This window comes from Leptosomus discolor, chromosome 2, assembly GCF_034619465.1.
Source record: "Leptosomus discolor isolate bLepDis1 chromosome 2, bLepDis1.hap2, whole genome shotgun sequence".
NCBI lineage: Eukaryota > Metazoa > Chordata > Aves > Leptosomiformes > Leptosomidae > Leptosomus > Leptosomus discolor.
The window spans coordinates 18,703,163-18,719,592 of NC_141392.1; the positions used below are offsets into that span (position 1 = coordinate 18,703,163).

Consider the following 16,430-nt stretch of genomic DNA (forward strand, 5'->3'; position numbering starts at 1 on the left):
AAAAGACAATAGTCTCAAATGACTGCTCATAGGACACTGTTAAACAACAGAACCCGAAGCAAAATTGAAAGGTCTTTACTTCCTTACATCACTGAACATGTTTTTATATATGCTTGTAGTATATTTTGCATACAGACTTTCAGCACAAACCAACCCTGGAATTACTGGTGATGCATAACTGAGATTGCTCATGCACCGAATAAAAGGTATATCCCTCCACACCTACCAGGGTGCCAATGGCAGCCAAATGTAAGTGAAGATTAAGATGGGGAGTTTCCTGTAAGCCTTTGATTTCCCATGTTGGTCAAATATTGTAAGGGAGCTTGTGAATGCTTTTACAAATAAATGAAGCAAGTGTTCTGCTTGTTCATGGCATCAAGTTTGATGACATCTGCCTTAGAGGAAGAAGTAAAATGAACTCCCTGAGGGACAGCTAACAGAATTAGTGGCCTTAGAAGTTTAGCCATGGGGTTTCTTATGCCCCTGAAGCAGGCAGGAGACCTTCTAGCCCCTATTGATGTTGTTTTTACTCTGTTGGAAGTAGGAATAACCTCTTGGCTTGAACAGAGATTGTGGCAGTAAGCCTACACGTTGTTTTAAAGCACCAATGCATTCCACTTGTGCGTTACTTTAGGTTCCAAAACAAACCAAGTAGCATGGTGCTTGGTTGGTAATTTTCTCAAATCACAGTAAAGTTTTGGTTTGGAATGAGTTGAACCTCGGTTCAAACCACCTTAATTTAACAAATGCCAGTTAATACATTTGGGGCCTTGAGGTATAGCTAAAATGCCTGTGTCTGTTTTGTGATACAGAGTTTATGTGCTATGTGTGCCACTGAAATTGCTTTCTGTCTTATACAAATGTGCTTTAGGCTTTGCTCCACTGTTTTCTCTTCATTGTTGCTGGTTGTTATTTGCAGCAGTGCCTGCAGCAGTGCTGCCTCAGGCTGCAAGTAGTGTCAGAGCTTCAAATTAATTAGTCATTTTAAGTCTTGTGGGGTTTTGGTCTTTTTGTTTTCCAAGAGCAGGACATCACTCCCCTTTGCTGTGGCTGAAATCCAGTGCCTTGATTGCTGTGCATTTTATGTATCTAGCCAAGCTGTATAAAGACTACAATTTCTGCTGTGCAAAAGGAAATAAGCATGAGTGACTGCATATGTAAATATATCAATAAATCTGATTTGGAAAGAAGAGTTGGGAAAAGGGAAATTTTTTTTAATCTGTTTTAATAGAGACAAAAGGGCATTTTTCTTAAAATGTTGTCGCTGGGACCTTAGCAACGTGTTGTGGAGTTTGCCAGGGAGCTTGAGGAGGGCAGGTGTGTGGGTGAACAGGCAGAAGACCAAATGTTTCATCTGCCACGTTTCTTGTGGAAGTGGGGATTCCACCAAATGGACTGATGTATAAATTATTCCTTGAAATTTGTGCCTCAATTGTGAATCTCAGTGTAATCTTCTTTTCCCACTGCCTTAAACAGGCATTTCCAGTTTTTAAACCCAGTTAGCATCTTGTAACTGCCAATGACAGAATACATAGGGACCCTACATTTAACTACCTGTTAATTTTCATCATGGGAATGCTCAGCTGTTTCTGGAAACCAGGCATCTGTAGCTTGTGCAAAGTTGGGCAAAATTCAAAAATCTGCTAGTCATTTGGGAAGATTTAGACTGGAGAGTCCTGCTTTTTTTCCCGTCGTGTGAGTGTGCAGTTCTGGCAATGTTAGCCTGTCGCACACTGCAGAAAGAAGGGGAGGTCTGCCATGCAGTGTGTGACAGACCACAGTTCTGCACCGATGGAAAAAATCTATGCTTCTCACCTGGCCGCTTAAGGACTTTCGATTCAGTGTCTTTGGAGATCAAAATAATGCTTCAGATTGAATTACCATAAACTGCTGTGGCATGCAGCAACCTGTAGAAATGCTCTCTGAGCTCGTGAGACCTCCTGCAGTCATTTCTAGAATCAGGAGAAAATCAATACTTTACAGGGAGTGAATGTTTATCCTTAAAAAAAAGAAGCGGTGGGTTTTCTAGGATGAGCAGTACTCTGTTTTGTTACTGGGTGAGTGGTTTAAGATTTTGGGCTACTGTTACGTCTGCAAATTGAGGGTTGGCTTTGTGAAACATTTAAGAGAGCAGAGGGAGCGATGTGCAAGGTCTTTAGTCTGTATCCAGAAGATACAGTAACTAAGACCCATCTGTCCTAATTATGTTGAAATGAGGGGCGACTTCTTCCCATGCCATATTCTGTCCTGTTTAATTCAACAACAAAGCTCTTATGTGTGGGACTGGCTTTCAGTATCACATATGAAAGTGCATATAAACAGGAGGAGGGCTGTTTGCAAGTCCAGGCAGCGGTGACAAATGAGGAGATTGTGCAACGCCTGGTTATAGGCTTTACTGAAGTTCTTGCTGGTTTAAACGGGGTGCTGTCTCCCCATGGACTTCACTTGGGCCAGATTTCCTCCTGCTATCTTTTGGGCAAAGGTCACTACCCAGCGCTGCTACTTCTGAAACATGTCTTCTCCCATTCCTGACTACCATCTACCTGAATAAAGCAAGTAGATATGTCTGCTAGCACTGACTACAGCAGCTGCAGAACCTCGGAGGCTTTACATGTGAACTTGTATATACCACTGTATCTATTACCACAGGACTGCTTTTGCAATCCAAGATAGTACCTCCTGTGCTCAGTCATCTCCAGGTTCCTTATGTCATACTCCATGGCAAAACGCATCTGTGGTTTTTCATTCCTCGTGCTCTCATGCTCTTGAAAGACAGGTTCTAAGAGCTTAGATGCACATTCACTAATCTTAAGTTACCAGCACTGTCTGCTCTTACCCTGATACCGCCTCTGCACTGGAAATGAGCCCCCTCTAGTCTGTCTAAGAGGCAGAAAATATAAAAGTTGTTCTGGTTGCTTCAGTTCAAAGTCTGAAGGCATAATGTTTGCAGCAAGAGGACATTTTTTCTTCTGTTCCACCAGGGCATTGGGCTTTTAAGGAAACAGAGGGCCATTAAAAAGCATTTTGGAATAACACATAGTTCGCTGATCCCCTGTCCCTGGCACCCACTGGGAATCAAGAGCTGCCAGTTTCAGGTCCAGCTGTGCTGTGTGTTACATGTGTGAGTCTAGAGATACTTTTGCCAAGGCCAGGTAAGCCGATATCTAAGGAATGAGATTCATTTAAAGGGAGAAAAATCGGAAATGTAAAGCTTAACCATAGCAGCAGGTTGCACATGCTGTGGTCTGTCCTAGGTTTTATCACTTCCAGTTTTCCATTTTGATTCTCTCATGTTTTGAGCTTATTGTCCCCTTGAAAGTCACCTGCTTCTGCCTTTGGGAACATGTTTGATGTTTCACTGGAGACATCCAAATGGCTTCTTATTGTTCCAAACGAAGACGCTTACCTGCCTGCTTTACTAAACATATGTTTCAGTGCAGGTGGCTTAGCCCACTGGGATATTGCAATGTTAAATTACTGTGATAGCTGACAGAATGAGTCTCTCATCTTCCGTTTTGTGTGAGATTTTGCCTTGGGTTTGGATTTGGTTTTGGTTTTGTTTGTTTGGGGTTTTTTTGCAAGAATAAACATAAGTAACTTCTCGTGCAAGACTGATGATATCAGAGCTACTGAAGCATTTTGCTTTAGGAACTTTTAGACCTTGCTTTCTTAGGTGGTTTTGCCCTCTTACCGGTTTTCTTGGGGTTTTTGGGAGTGCATTGGAGGCAGAGGAGGAGAGGGGCAGTCTTCCATTTTCTATCTGCTAATTTTAGGACTTTATACTGCCACCCATTGCAGAAGGATTGGAGAAGTAAGTAAAATGAGTATGTAAGTATCCATATAAAACAAGTAACAGTAGCAAAATCTCTAGAGGACCCTTGGAGAGGAGTTTTGAGGAGGGGTGGCATAGATTTTGCAGTATGAAGAAAGAGATTATTCTCTCAGCAGTATTTAGATTGGGAAGCTTTCCTAAAGTAGTATTTTTGCATTGCTTCTTGGAATAGCCAAGACTGTATTACCAAAGTTTTTTTCAGAAATATCGGCCAGTTTATTTCTTAAAGTCCTATCAAATTACTTTATCTGTTTCATGCATTGAACTTTTTAAAAGAAGGAATTTAGCTCAACTTCAGTATTATTTCATGAAAAGGTAATTCAGACCTTCTGTGGCTAAACTGGTATTTCTGGTGAGTGAACGCCTCCAGTAACAGTAGTGGTAGAACTGGCCTAGAACATTCAGAGTTGAATGCTTGTTTAAACAGGCCTCCATTAGGTATTTTGCCTTCTGAAGCTTAACTTGAATCTCTTGTAAGCAAATAAATATTCAAAATACAATTAGTTTATTGTTATGTTTTAATCACTGAGATGATGTTACAGGTTTTTATGTAATTAATAGCTGCTTTCCCATATAAAATAAATTCAATAATCAAATGTTTGTAGCAACTGAAAGGGCTAAAGTGCACCAGTCTTGCGGTCATGAGTGTGCACTTCAGCAGCCCAGAGAGCAGAGCCCAAAACTGGATGGTCTGTGTGGCATTTTACTCTATTCTATGATCTTTGTCTTTTTGAGCCTTAGAAAAAGTAAAGCTATGTTCATAGTTGTGATAGCTTTCAGGAAATACACAGTGTTATGAGTCTTTTTAAAGAACTCTGTTCTGGCTAAAACCTCAGGGGCCAGGTTCTTCTCTTGGTCCAACAAGAGAGAGCAAATAAAGAGAACAGCTACTTGATCTTTGGATATTCAGATCATGCTTGGTATATGTCCTCATTTCAGATCACTGGTTATTCACGACGTGTGGTGCCAGTGGACCCTATGGCCCCACACAGAGCCAATGCAATGATGCCTACAGGAACTCCAACCTCAGTGTGATTGTAGGAGCTGAAGGGATTCTCCAAGGCATTCAGATCTGGAGAGTACCAGCAACCAACACATACAGGTGAGGGAACCATCTCCTACTGTCATGATATATCTTTGCATTTGAAAATTCTCCAAGCTGCAAATACATGCTAGTCATATATGAAGTATTATATGCAGAAGTTTGGCCAGATCTACATGGGTTTTACTTCTCCCTAATCCTGTGATTTCTAATCCTTCCAGTCTCAGATTCCTTGTCTGAAAGATGCAACTTTTTGGTGACAGAGAGAGAAACAACCATCTGAGCCTAAATGGTTACAGGTTGGGAGAGCTCTATAAGTAACTGAAAATCGAGTGGTTTGACCTTTCCAGGCCAAGGGGCATCCATATCCCATATGCCATGCATTGAATTCTGGAATCAGAACTGAGTTTTTCTCCCTCTCCAGCTGGTATAGGAGGCACAATCGCATGTCAGCATTTCTTATGGGACAGCTTGCATCAAGCTGTGCTCAGCATCTTCACTGTTTAGAATCCATGTGTGATAAGTTGAGCCTGTAAGCCTGACTTACCACTGTAGAATTGATTTTGGAAGCCAGCCACCTAAATGTTAGGTACTGTGATACTGAAGGTTCTAATGCTTCAATCCCTCTGTGGAGTTATTTTCAAAGGGAGACGATCAGGTTCAATGCCACTTAATCAGATTTTTACCAATCATTTTTTCTTTTTGCTCTTGCTGGGGAAAAAAGTATGATCAACGTTTAGTTCACTGTATCTGAATGGTAACATCAAGCCATTACATGCATCAGTTTTTATGCAGAACTGTCTTTGAATCGATGACTGTGTAGTGGTGTTTTTTTTATGCAACGTTGCCTATTGAAACCAGTGATGGTGTTATGCATTTCAAAGAACAACATTCCACTGAAGGCTTTGAATAAATTTCAGTTAAAACTTACTGGCACCTTCTTTTTTTTTCTTTTTATTGAAAAATATTATTGATGTTGAGGATAGATGTCAGTCTATAATGGAAGTCTACTGCAAAGCAGTTTTGAGAAACTGGCTAGGCTAGGTTAGGCACAAGTTCTGCCTGGGTGTCTGTTACCACAGGGATTGATGGTAATGAAAAAACGTTAATGATATTTTACTCAGCTATCAAAAATGAGTTGCCTGAGGTGAATAGAATTTTTCAGGACAGGTATTCAGTAAATATGGTTATAAAGCGTAGCCCAAAAGAGGAGAGGCAATAAACTTAGAACATTGTCATTTCTTTAATATCACAGCCCAAGAAGAGCCAGAATTCCAGTGCAACTGTAGGCTGATTTTTGCTACACAATACAAACCACTGGTCCTGCAGGGAAGACCTGTCTATTTAAGTCCTATAAATGACCTAACAGGCTTTTAGGTTCTGTATAGATAATAGATGGCTAATGTCATTGGTAACCTGTATATACATGGATTACATTTTCTGCTGCACCTCTTAAGGCTGTAGTAGAGAATTCACAGCCTGAGGAAAGGAGGAGGCAGTTGTGAACATAAATTAACTTGACATCTTCTTGATTCTGGGCTGCTGAAGGGGCAGCAGAGTCCCCCAGTATAGCATAGCCCTAGGAAAATGTCAGATTGTAATATCAATTTTAGGGCTTTCCAGAGTCTGGACCCACTGCCTGTATTTAGCTCTCCCCTGCAGGCCTGCTGCACTGTGGGTCCTGTAAGTTAGCCTGATAGCCGTCTCCAATATACCTGACCCAGAGATAAAATCCTCCAGCTGGCTGTTGGGCACTTAAGAAAGCTGTTGTTATGCCATATCAGTGCATTTTACACTGTGTAAAGTAGAGCAGTGAGGTACATTCCAAATAATTGTGTAAGAAGGATATAGATTGTGTGAACATGAGGCAGAATGTGCATTATTAAAATGCAAAGATAGAAAGCCCGACTTCACACAAAACTCTAGTAGCACAAGCTAACCACACCCAGAAAACCCCACCATTTATGAAGGTCTGGGTAGGCTGCCACACGCTGTAGGTGGCTTCATTTGAAGACTGGAGTCCTACATGTTCCAGTGCTGATAGGACAAAATCATCTTGTTTGTTCCCATGGGGCTGCACATTGTGTAACAATAAAGTAAGGCAAGAAAAAAAAAATTTTTTTTTTCAGATTTCCTTCTAAGCATTCAGAAGGTCTTGTCATCCCATACTTAGGCGTATGATCAAGTATGAGAGAAGTGAACTGTAATAAATTACACGTTACCATCCATTATCTGAACTCTTTACATTTTTAAAGCAAGAGTCTTTGGTCCATTTTGCTGAGTGCCCCATTTGTTGTCACTTCCACTGTGCTTTCTTTTCTCTGGTCCCTTCTTGTAAAGTAGCACAACAACATGGCACAGTGAAATGCAAAAAGTTGTCCTTAGAAGTTGGCCGGCCTTGGCACTGCATTTCCTCGTATTCTCAAAGCTAGCTCCAGTATTTTCCCTCACCTGTATACTTAGAGGTGGAGTTTTTCTCCAGCCCTGGTTTGCACAGACAGTGCATTCTGCTTATCCTGATCCTTCCTGAAGATGCAGTTTTCTTTTTCAGTTCCTGAAAATATCATAGTAAAAGAAAAGGAGAAAGACAGTGGAAGGTATTCTGTGTTCTGGTTATGTCTACTCAGGGGGTCTGAGTCTTTCTTCAGGGCAAATATGGTTAAATGGATTCCTTGGAAAAGAAAGTTGTGCCTAAGGAAAGGGATCCTGCTAAAACTTGGAAGTTGTGATTAACCCATCTGTTTAAATAGTGACACCCATCTTGAACAGGGAACAACTGTCACCTGAATCTACTGGGTTTTATTTGTCTGCAGCCTTTGAATGAGGCCAAAATGGGTTCTCCTGAACTTGTTGACATCATTGCTTGTATGCAAAATCTGTTCATACACAGAAAAATATGGCCTCTAATTGCAGACGATTAGCCCTGCCAGCTTGCTGTGCCTGATAGTGCACCTCATTAGCCATTACAAAATTCTACAGCAAATCAACTCAGTCTTCAGTTTCATGCAGCATCTGTTCAGAGTAACCCAGTGCTGTGTCCATCACTTTTTCTGCTGGCTGCAGTGCAGCCTTACTGAGGAATGATTGCTTTGGTTATCAGCAGTGACACGAACGTAATCATGTCACATTGTGAGGATCTAACGTGCTTTGCAAGGCACTTGATGCTCCGTAGTTGCTTCTGCATCAGATCTGCTCCATGCCGGCTGCCTCAGAGCAGTACCACAAGGTGAGCTCCTCATGCTAATTGTTAAGGCAAGTTGCTGGCTGAAAGTGAGCTGCCTGCCCAGCCTGTTCAGGGGGTCACGCACAATGGGCACTGCTGGTTTGTTCTGCTCGTAGCCTGTTCACATGCAGGACCGTGCTGGGCAAAGACCAACCAGGAGGAAATGGAGGAGTTAACGCAGAGCACCTACACTGTGATCGGTAGGAAGCTGAGAGGAAGTTTTGTATTCTTAGCCCTGCAGTCACTGGTTATGTGCTCCAGGCTGAATTTTGCTCTCATGGAAATAGCTGCAAAGCTACTAATGTCAGTGGAAAGTCATCTGCTTATTTCAGATCTAAATTGAGCTTGCTGTACCACCACTCACTTGCTCAGAAAGTTGAGTAACTTTGTCTTTTGTTGCAGCAGAGATGGCTGTTTTATCATTATTTTTATTAAGTGCTTTGAAATCCTTTGATAAAAGCTGCTTCAAGGTGTAAATTGTTTATGTACTTGGAGAGGGAGGAGCTGAGCAATACAGTATTACATCCAAATCTTTAGGTACATCAACAGCAGTAAGGACCTCTGAATCTTGACTGCTTGAAATAGAAGTCCCACAGCCTTAACAGAGGCTGCAGCAGCCTGGATATGCAACCTAACGACTCCTGGCTAGAGACAGTGAGGCGTTCATGGTGACTGTGAGTTTAGCCAGGGGGCTTTTGCCTTCCTTGTTTACTGCAGGTAGTGTCATGTCCATCTACTCTTCTGCATTGCTCTGGTCCTGGGAATAGGAGAGCTGTTTCCCATCTGGTCCATGCTACTAGGACCCAGTTATGCTGTCTGCTTTCTCAAATCTCCCCCTGTCAATCTCATGCTTAATGTTCTCTTTAGCCATATGTGCTGTACTTACCGGTTCTCCTGCTTCTGTTCTTTCTCTTCCTTGCTGCAAACCTCTCAGGGATATGCCTTCTGGGAAACAAGATGTGTTTCATATATTAAAGTTTGTAACTACAGGGACTTGCTCATGCTGTCCTCAGTGAGTGTTTGCCCAAGAATCAGTGTGAAAGAAGCAATTTTTTGGCTACTCAAGTTCATAGGCCCATGTAGAGCAGAGAAGCCTCAGTCTTCCAGCTTTGGGTTTAGATTTATTTAGAGTGTCAGGTCTTCAGGGCACAGCCCTGTGACACTGCGTACAGTTCGGGTGTGCAAAACGCTCAGTGTCCTGAAGTGTTTTGTAGTACCTTCCACCTGTCTGGGACAACTCAGGTGCCAGGCTCTTGTTTTCTTTTTCCTGCAGCATCTCAGGCTATGGAGCTGCTGGTGGGAAAGGAGGGAAGAACACCATGGTGCGGTCCCACGGCGTGTCTGTGCTGGGAATTTTCGACCTCCAGAAGGATGATACTTTGTATATCTTGGTGGGACAGCAAGGAGAAGATGCTTGTCCTAGTGTAAGTGATTGCCCTTGCTGTTTTGCCATAATCCCTTCTACAAATCCATGGAGTTTTATCTGTTTACAGAGAAAACAGTTGTCCTTGAGGGGTTTGGGGTTTTATGGTTCATGGGATAGCTGTAGTTTTACTGGGAGGGCATGAGTGGGAAAAGAATGAAGTACCATGTCACTGTGCTAACTTCCTCTTCAACATTCAGGCCCCATTGATAATACACTACAGGTTCCTGATTGATCTACATATCTCAAAGCATCTGTGTGGGTTTTCAGAGAGAAAAGACAGCCTTGCCTTCCTTTCCTCTGGAGACCAGTCTTCAAGGTTGACTTCACAGGGCTTTTTCTTTACTCTGCAGTTGAGCCCAGCCCTGCCATTGTCGTAGTACTCTACAGCTGTGGAGACACCTACCTCACAGGGCCTGTTTGGTTACTTTCTGGATGGGAATGGGAGAGACAAATTAATCACTGCTAGGTCAGTCCTGATTTTTGTGGTAGTAACCAATTGCTGCTGCAAATGTCTTGACAGAAAGGTGCAACTTCCACAATCTGCAGGCAGAATAATCTATTAATCGTTTAGTATTGTTTGGAGGATGAGGGAATAAGAGATTTTTGTGAAGAAAACTAAGCATTATCTTACGAAATTTCACCTACAGGTTTGAGCTGGACATTTAAATGCTGTACATTTCTCAACCATTAATGGCTGGCATTCAAGAGATGAAAGCTTAGCAGTCTGTTACAGCAGGGAAAGGTTGAAGGATGTAGAAGAGAAAGAGGGGTTCTCAAGGCTGGGTGCTGAAGTAAATAATGTTAAAACTGGAGTTATACATGGCTGCAAACAAACCATTAATATGAAGCCTCTTTGAAATGAGAAATGCCCTAACTCAAACTTCCATCTAATGTCTATAACCAGGACATTCCAGCTGAGTGTAATATATGGACTCATTAAATTGCAGGCCACTGTAATCTTAGTGAGAATTTATTGAGTGCTAATGTAATTCTTTCATTGAGGCAAAGAGATTGCATTGACTTGTAGAAGGGACTTTTACTAGATTGGATTGTAATCAGTTATGTCTTTGCCATGAAGGATTATTTTTTTTTAATTCAATGGTAATCTAGTGGTTCCTTTGGGTCATTGACTTTGTCGTTTTATTAATCATCCCCACCCAACTCCAAATCAATTAAGGAGAGGGAAGACTAGGGAAAGGAGGATTGTTTAGTTCCGTAGGCAGGTCTGCACACACAAAATGGATGCCATTCATTCTCTGGCACAACCTAGGACACATTTTGTGGTCAACAGAATAATTTGTAGCTTGAGGACGCTTTTATCAGGTTCCTCTCCCAAAAGAAAACACATACATGAAAGTAGAAGGAAGAAGGTCAATCCTGCTACAACAACTTGGTCCATTTTTCCCTTAAAGTGGTGTTGACTTAGCGAGTTCAGTGTGCATAGCGAGATAGTGTTACTGAGATGAAACATATAAAGTAAAATAAGCTAGAAGCAAAGCTTGCAACTTACAAATACTCATAGCAGAGTCCTGCTTGTCATGCACTTTAGTGCTCCAATTTAAAATCAAAGCAACAGTTACCTCTCTTAGGTTCTTAGTCCAGAAGTGCTTACAAATGGTGGTTTAATGTGTTTGAAATCAGTTAGTGGATTCAGTGATTTGCTTAATGCAGAAGTTTCATTACATTTTGTGCTAATTGGTAGAGGGGAAAAATGCTAAGTAGGAAATATGGAGGCTTTTTAGTGAGGTATTTTCTTTAACATCAGGTCAACATTGCAATCAAAAGTGGGTTGCAGCTGTTTTGGTGGGCTTTGAACTAGCTAGCACTGGTAATTACAGTAAAATTGCTGCTACATCATAAGCATCAGATCAACATCAAAACTTGCTTGGAAATCTAAATAAATATTAAGTGGCTAGTCTATGTTGAGCTGGTTGCTACTGTCCATGCTATGACTATGTTGGCTAGCTCTGGTACATCTACATCAGCCACCAGTACGCCTTAGTTCTGGATAGATTCACGCTGTCTGCCTGGCCCAAATCAATGGGGCACTGCAAGAAGAGTAAAGAAACTTAGATTCTCTCTATGTCTCTGCCGTTTGGTTGTTGCATGACATGGGGCAAGTCACATTGTCACTGAGTAACTCCCTTCTCCCACTCATTAAATACAGGTAGTTAATGCTGGGAAGTATTTGCAGTAAATTCTGCTGCATCTTCTGTGTTAAAAGTTTATGGAGCTGTTTTAAATGGTAATAGATATCAGCACTGAGCTTGCTTCAAAATAATTCAGTTAAAATGGCAACATATTCTTCTGACAAAGGTTGAAGCAAAAAGAGAGGTTCTTCTAGAGGAACATTCACTTTCTTCTGCTTCTGTAGTTTCGCTGGAAGACAATTTATTAGTTTGTGAGTGTGAAATGTCCACGAGGCCTGTGTGTGTACAAGGACATGGAGATTTCTTATCAGAATTCAGACCTGGTCTTCTGTTTGCAGACTAATGAAGTTATACAGAAAGTCTGCATTGGAGAGAACAATGTGATTGAAGAAGAGATACGTGTGAACAGAAGTGTCAATGAATGGGCAGGAGGAGGTGGAGGCGGGGGAGGTGCAACTTATATATTTAAGGTATGGAAACGTAGTCCCTGTGCGCCTTCGGCATGAACACATCATGCCACTAGCCTCTGCTATCACAGCCTGAAATATCTGAGAACCCTTTATACACCTGTGGGGAAGGGTCCACAAAGTGAGCTCTGGGTATCCTTCATTTCCAGTTGATAGATGTAGTGAGCTGAGCTGGCCCTTCATGCTTCTTAGAACTGCTATGCAGTATGGCCACACTTGCTTCAGTGGCTTTGAGTTTCCTTTGCAAGCATAATAGTCTGAACTGGATGTTTTTTCAATGCAATCTGAGATGCTGAAGCATAATTCTACAGCAAAGGGAAAATTCCACAGGACTTTATTCCAATCTGTCATTGTAGAACATCAGACTTCGGCTACACATTTGGCCTATATGGTGCAATGATAAGAAAAGTTGAGGATAGCCTGTATGTTTTCTGTTGGTAAGCCTAAAGCTAGGACCACTGATCTTTCCTGTTGTGTACTAGCTGAGACAGTACTCATTCCAAGCATCCACCCATTTTCAGGCATCAACTATATGTTTAGATCACCCAGCTTCTACATGAGTCTGCATGCTCAGTTTCCAGTGTAGCAGTCCTTTACCAGTGGAGACATTATATTGCACTACATGGAGCAGTGCTCCTTAGCTGTTTCGTTTGATGAAAGTCGTCACATGCTTTCTAAGAGCCATCAGCACTGTACATACAATTCATAGAGCCGCTGATGCCACTGTTCTCTGTTGCAGAACTTGGTAGGACTAGTGCTATTTACTAATCTTTTGGATGTGGGTGCATAAATAATGCAATGGTAATTTGTAGCACTGAGCAGTCCTAGATGCCTGCTTAGTGCGACATGCAGTAACTAGCACGTGGTTGAACTTCCATTTGTGTGTCTGACTCGGTTTGCCTTTATTTCTGAATTTGTTAAGATGGAGAATGGAGAACCGGTCCCCTTGATAATTGCAGCAGGAGGTGGTGGCAGGGCCTACAGGGCCAAAACAGACACATTTCATCCAGAAAGGCTGGAGAATGATTCCTCTATTCCAGGGCTGAATGGAAATTCAGGAGCTGCAGGTAAGGAAAGTTTATTCTTTTTAAATAAAACCTTTGTGAATATGTGGTACTCCCAGATTCCTCCTCACAAGGAGGTGAGGCAAAACCCATGAAAACATAGTTCAGGGGGAACCTGGAAGTTCAGGATGTGCCCACATTGCAGGATACTTGGCCTAAATAAGGGTATTGGAGATGGTATAGCCCTAGCAATGGGAGAATTCTCCCAAGGTAATGAGGTACCTCTCATAAGCAAAGTTGTTTGATTTTTGATGTGGGAGTTTGCAGTGCCAATGTGGCCATCCTGCTTCCTGCACTGTTTTGTGCTGTGTAGACATACTCACAGTTTCCCTGGCTTATGCAGAAAAAGCATAATTGCACCCTGACTAGAAGTCTCTGTGAAGAGACCTTGGACTGAACAACCAGCAGAGCTGAAAGTGAGCCACTGGTGAGTATGTGGTCTTTAGAATGGGGCTGGGACATGCTTTCACATCCCTTTTGCTAAATTCCTTTTGTTCCACTTCAGAACCAACATGGGGTTTTTTCAAAAGTAATTTTTGCAAAGGGAAGGGGAAGGCTCTGTAAGCCAGAAACTAGTGGTTGGGGAGCAGACAGGGATATCTTTTTGTATTTTCCACAGAAAATACTTGTTGTATGGTAGGTGGAAGTAGTGCAGATGATTAACATGGTCAAAAGCCCTACAGAAAGGTCACCGTAGCACTGTGTAGCAAGCTTCTAACCAAGGCATGAGATTCTTACTTTCAGCTGAGGTGCTTTGAAGGAGTGCTTGTTCTGCAGATCTCTACAGTGCTTTTTACACAAATATAACCCCCATCTGTGCCTTTTCTCTTCTCTTAACTGCAGGTGGTGGAGGTGGCTGGAATGATAACACTTCCTTCCTGTGGTCAGGAAAATCCTTGCTGGAAGGTGCTACTGGAGGAAGATCCTGCCCCCAGGCCACGAAGAAGTGGGGGTGGGAGACAAGAGGGGGTTTCGGAGGGGGTGGAGGGGGGTGCTCCTCAGGTGGAGGAGGCGGAGGATATATAGGTAAAGTGGCTTCGTGTTCAAGGTGTCCCTTCCCCTCCTTTAGTGCTAATGATCAGCAAAACACTGATAGATAATTCTGTAGCTAGCATATTTGACTGTTATGTACTAGTATGTCTGTGTGTTGCCTTTTTAGCACTAGATAAACGTATGGCATTTGCTTTTTGAGCAAATAGCCAGATGTCAGTCCTTCAGCTGTAATCCTGGCTATGCACTGTGCAAAACGTGCCATCAAGATCCTGCTGTGATCCTTGAGCCTTCCATTTTGGGGTTATAGTGCTGAAGAAGGAGGAGCCACAGGCTACATGCTCCCCTTGCCAGCACCTGTGTTTTGAGGACTTTGGTCCTGGAGACTGGCAGCCAGGCTTTATGCCAGGAGAAAGAAGCAGCTTCTTCTACCCTACCCTGCTGTGGGTGGGCCTTGGTCCTGCACAGGTGGTCCCTTGGGGGCAGAGGCTCAGGCTGCTGGCCAGGACCCCTCTTAATAATGACAGTGGTGTTGGCTTCAGTCAACAAGGAGCTAATTTTATGTGCTGTGGGTCTCAGGACAGTTGTCAGATGGCATTATGTTGATTATAACTGGTGTGGGCCAGATTCAAGATCTCTACTAACCCATAATCTCCTGGGCCACATAGTTTCTTCAGCCATCTGCACTGTGGTGGACTGTTTAACCCCTGGTTCTCCACAGCTTAAATCAAGTGTATGATAGACTAGAAATCCTGAGAGCAAATAATGAGTTTAAAAGATTAAGTGCATGTTTTCTAACAATGTTACTGTGTAATGCTTCTTTTTCCAACAGAATGCCTCACATGACATAATTTTAATTTCACTGAAGATGGTCAAAGAGGAAAAGACATTTTTGGGTGGGGTGGGGGAATCTTTGCATGCTTGTAGTACAAAATATGTGGCCCTTACCATGCTTCTAATATGTTCTATGTATTGCCCATACTTTGCTCCTGATATGTTCCATATGGCCAAGCACAAATGAGCAACTCATAAATTCCTTCAGTCCACACTCCTGGTGGACTACCCTGCTTTCAGGGTGCAAAGGAGATGAAGGATATCAGGTTATTCGTTCCCTCTGCTAACACAGTATGTACCTTGATCAGCAAGGGTACTGAATTTAGCCCTTGAGTACTGGTGTTTTCCAGTCTCTTGGCTATATTAATTTTAAGAAGGGCTTACATGTTTCACAGCATCCAAATGTTTAAAGATGAAGTTTGTGCCTTAGTTTGCAAGTCTGCCTAAAACAGAGCTAAGGAGTTGATCGTCAGAAGCTGCTATTAAACTGAAGTTCTAAAGACTAGCAGTTCATGTCACAACTCACTAAGTGATCCCTATATGTTGAATACTTTGATTTATTCTGTTTTCTCATTTGGATGCCTCCCTAAATATGCTGAAGTAATGCATGTTGCAATGCTTTTCAGTATTTTAGTGCCAATGGGCCTCAGTGTGTTAAGGTAACTTCTGGTTTGATGTAGGTGGCAATGCTGCAGTGGACAATGACCCAGAGATGGATGGGGAGGATGGTGTGTCCTTCATTAACCCAGTTGGTACTTTATACACTCCAGCACTTAAAGGTATTCATATTGGTCAGAAGTCTTCTAGTGGGTTTATTTAATGTTAAGAATAGTTTGCATCTGTAGTACACCTTACAACCCTTTGGGTACAGCTTAGTGTCATCATGAACATGAGGAGGCAGAAAGATAGCATAACAAAGTCTAATGGAGAATAAACAGAAGTAGCAGGAAGAAAGCAGGTAGCGAGAACATCAAGACTGTTAGAAAACACTTCCCAACAATATAGTCTACCAGCCTATAGAATAATTTTGGCCAAGGAAAGTTGTAACAGAACCTCATAGTTCAGATAATTTAGGAAAGAAGCAAAGTACCTGACTATTCACTAACAAATGTGTTCCTTAGAGCATCCCTCAGCAAAGCATGCAGGTTGGACCAAGGAGTTTCTAGAGAAAACAGTGCAGTGCTGCCCAGCAGTGTGTGGGAGTGATAAATACTGCCACTCCAGCCTGTGTTTGCCCAGAAGTCAGTGTCTTGAATATGTTTGTGATGTGTTCAGAAAATACAAAAATATCTATTTGCTCAAAAAAAAAGTTTGGTTTAGAACAGCCAGAAATATACAGATGCACCCTGGCCTGATAGATTCAGCCAGAAAGTTTTGAAAACATTGCAGTGTTTGATCTCAG

General features: G+C 42.2%; 1 protein-coding gene across 1 annotated transcript in view; it reads left to right on the top strand.

Moving 5' to 3' along the window:
* Nucleotides 1-16,430, top strand: part of ALK (ALK receptor tyrosine kinase) — a 319,157-nt gene that overhangs the window by 281,936 nt on the left and 20,791 nt on the right. Inside the window, exons 12-17 of the mRNA XM_086460670.1 lie at nucleotides 4,772-4,934; nucleotides 9,371-9,521; nucleotides 12,012-12,143; nucleotides 13,063-13,207; nucleotides 14,048-14,230; nucleotides 15,709-15,807. Of these exons, the coding sequence (XP_086316796.1) occupies nucleotides 4,772-4,934; nucleotides 9,371-9,521; nucleotides 12,012-12,143; nucleotides 13,063-13,207; nucleotides 14,048-14,230; nucleotides 15,709-15,807 (873 nt within the window). The remainder of the gene's footprint in view (nucleotides 1-4,771; nucleotides 4,935-9,370; nucleotides 9,522-12,011; nucleotides 12,144-13,062; nucleotides 13,208-14,047; nucleotides 14,231-15,708; nucleotides 15,808-16,430) is intronic.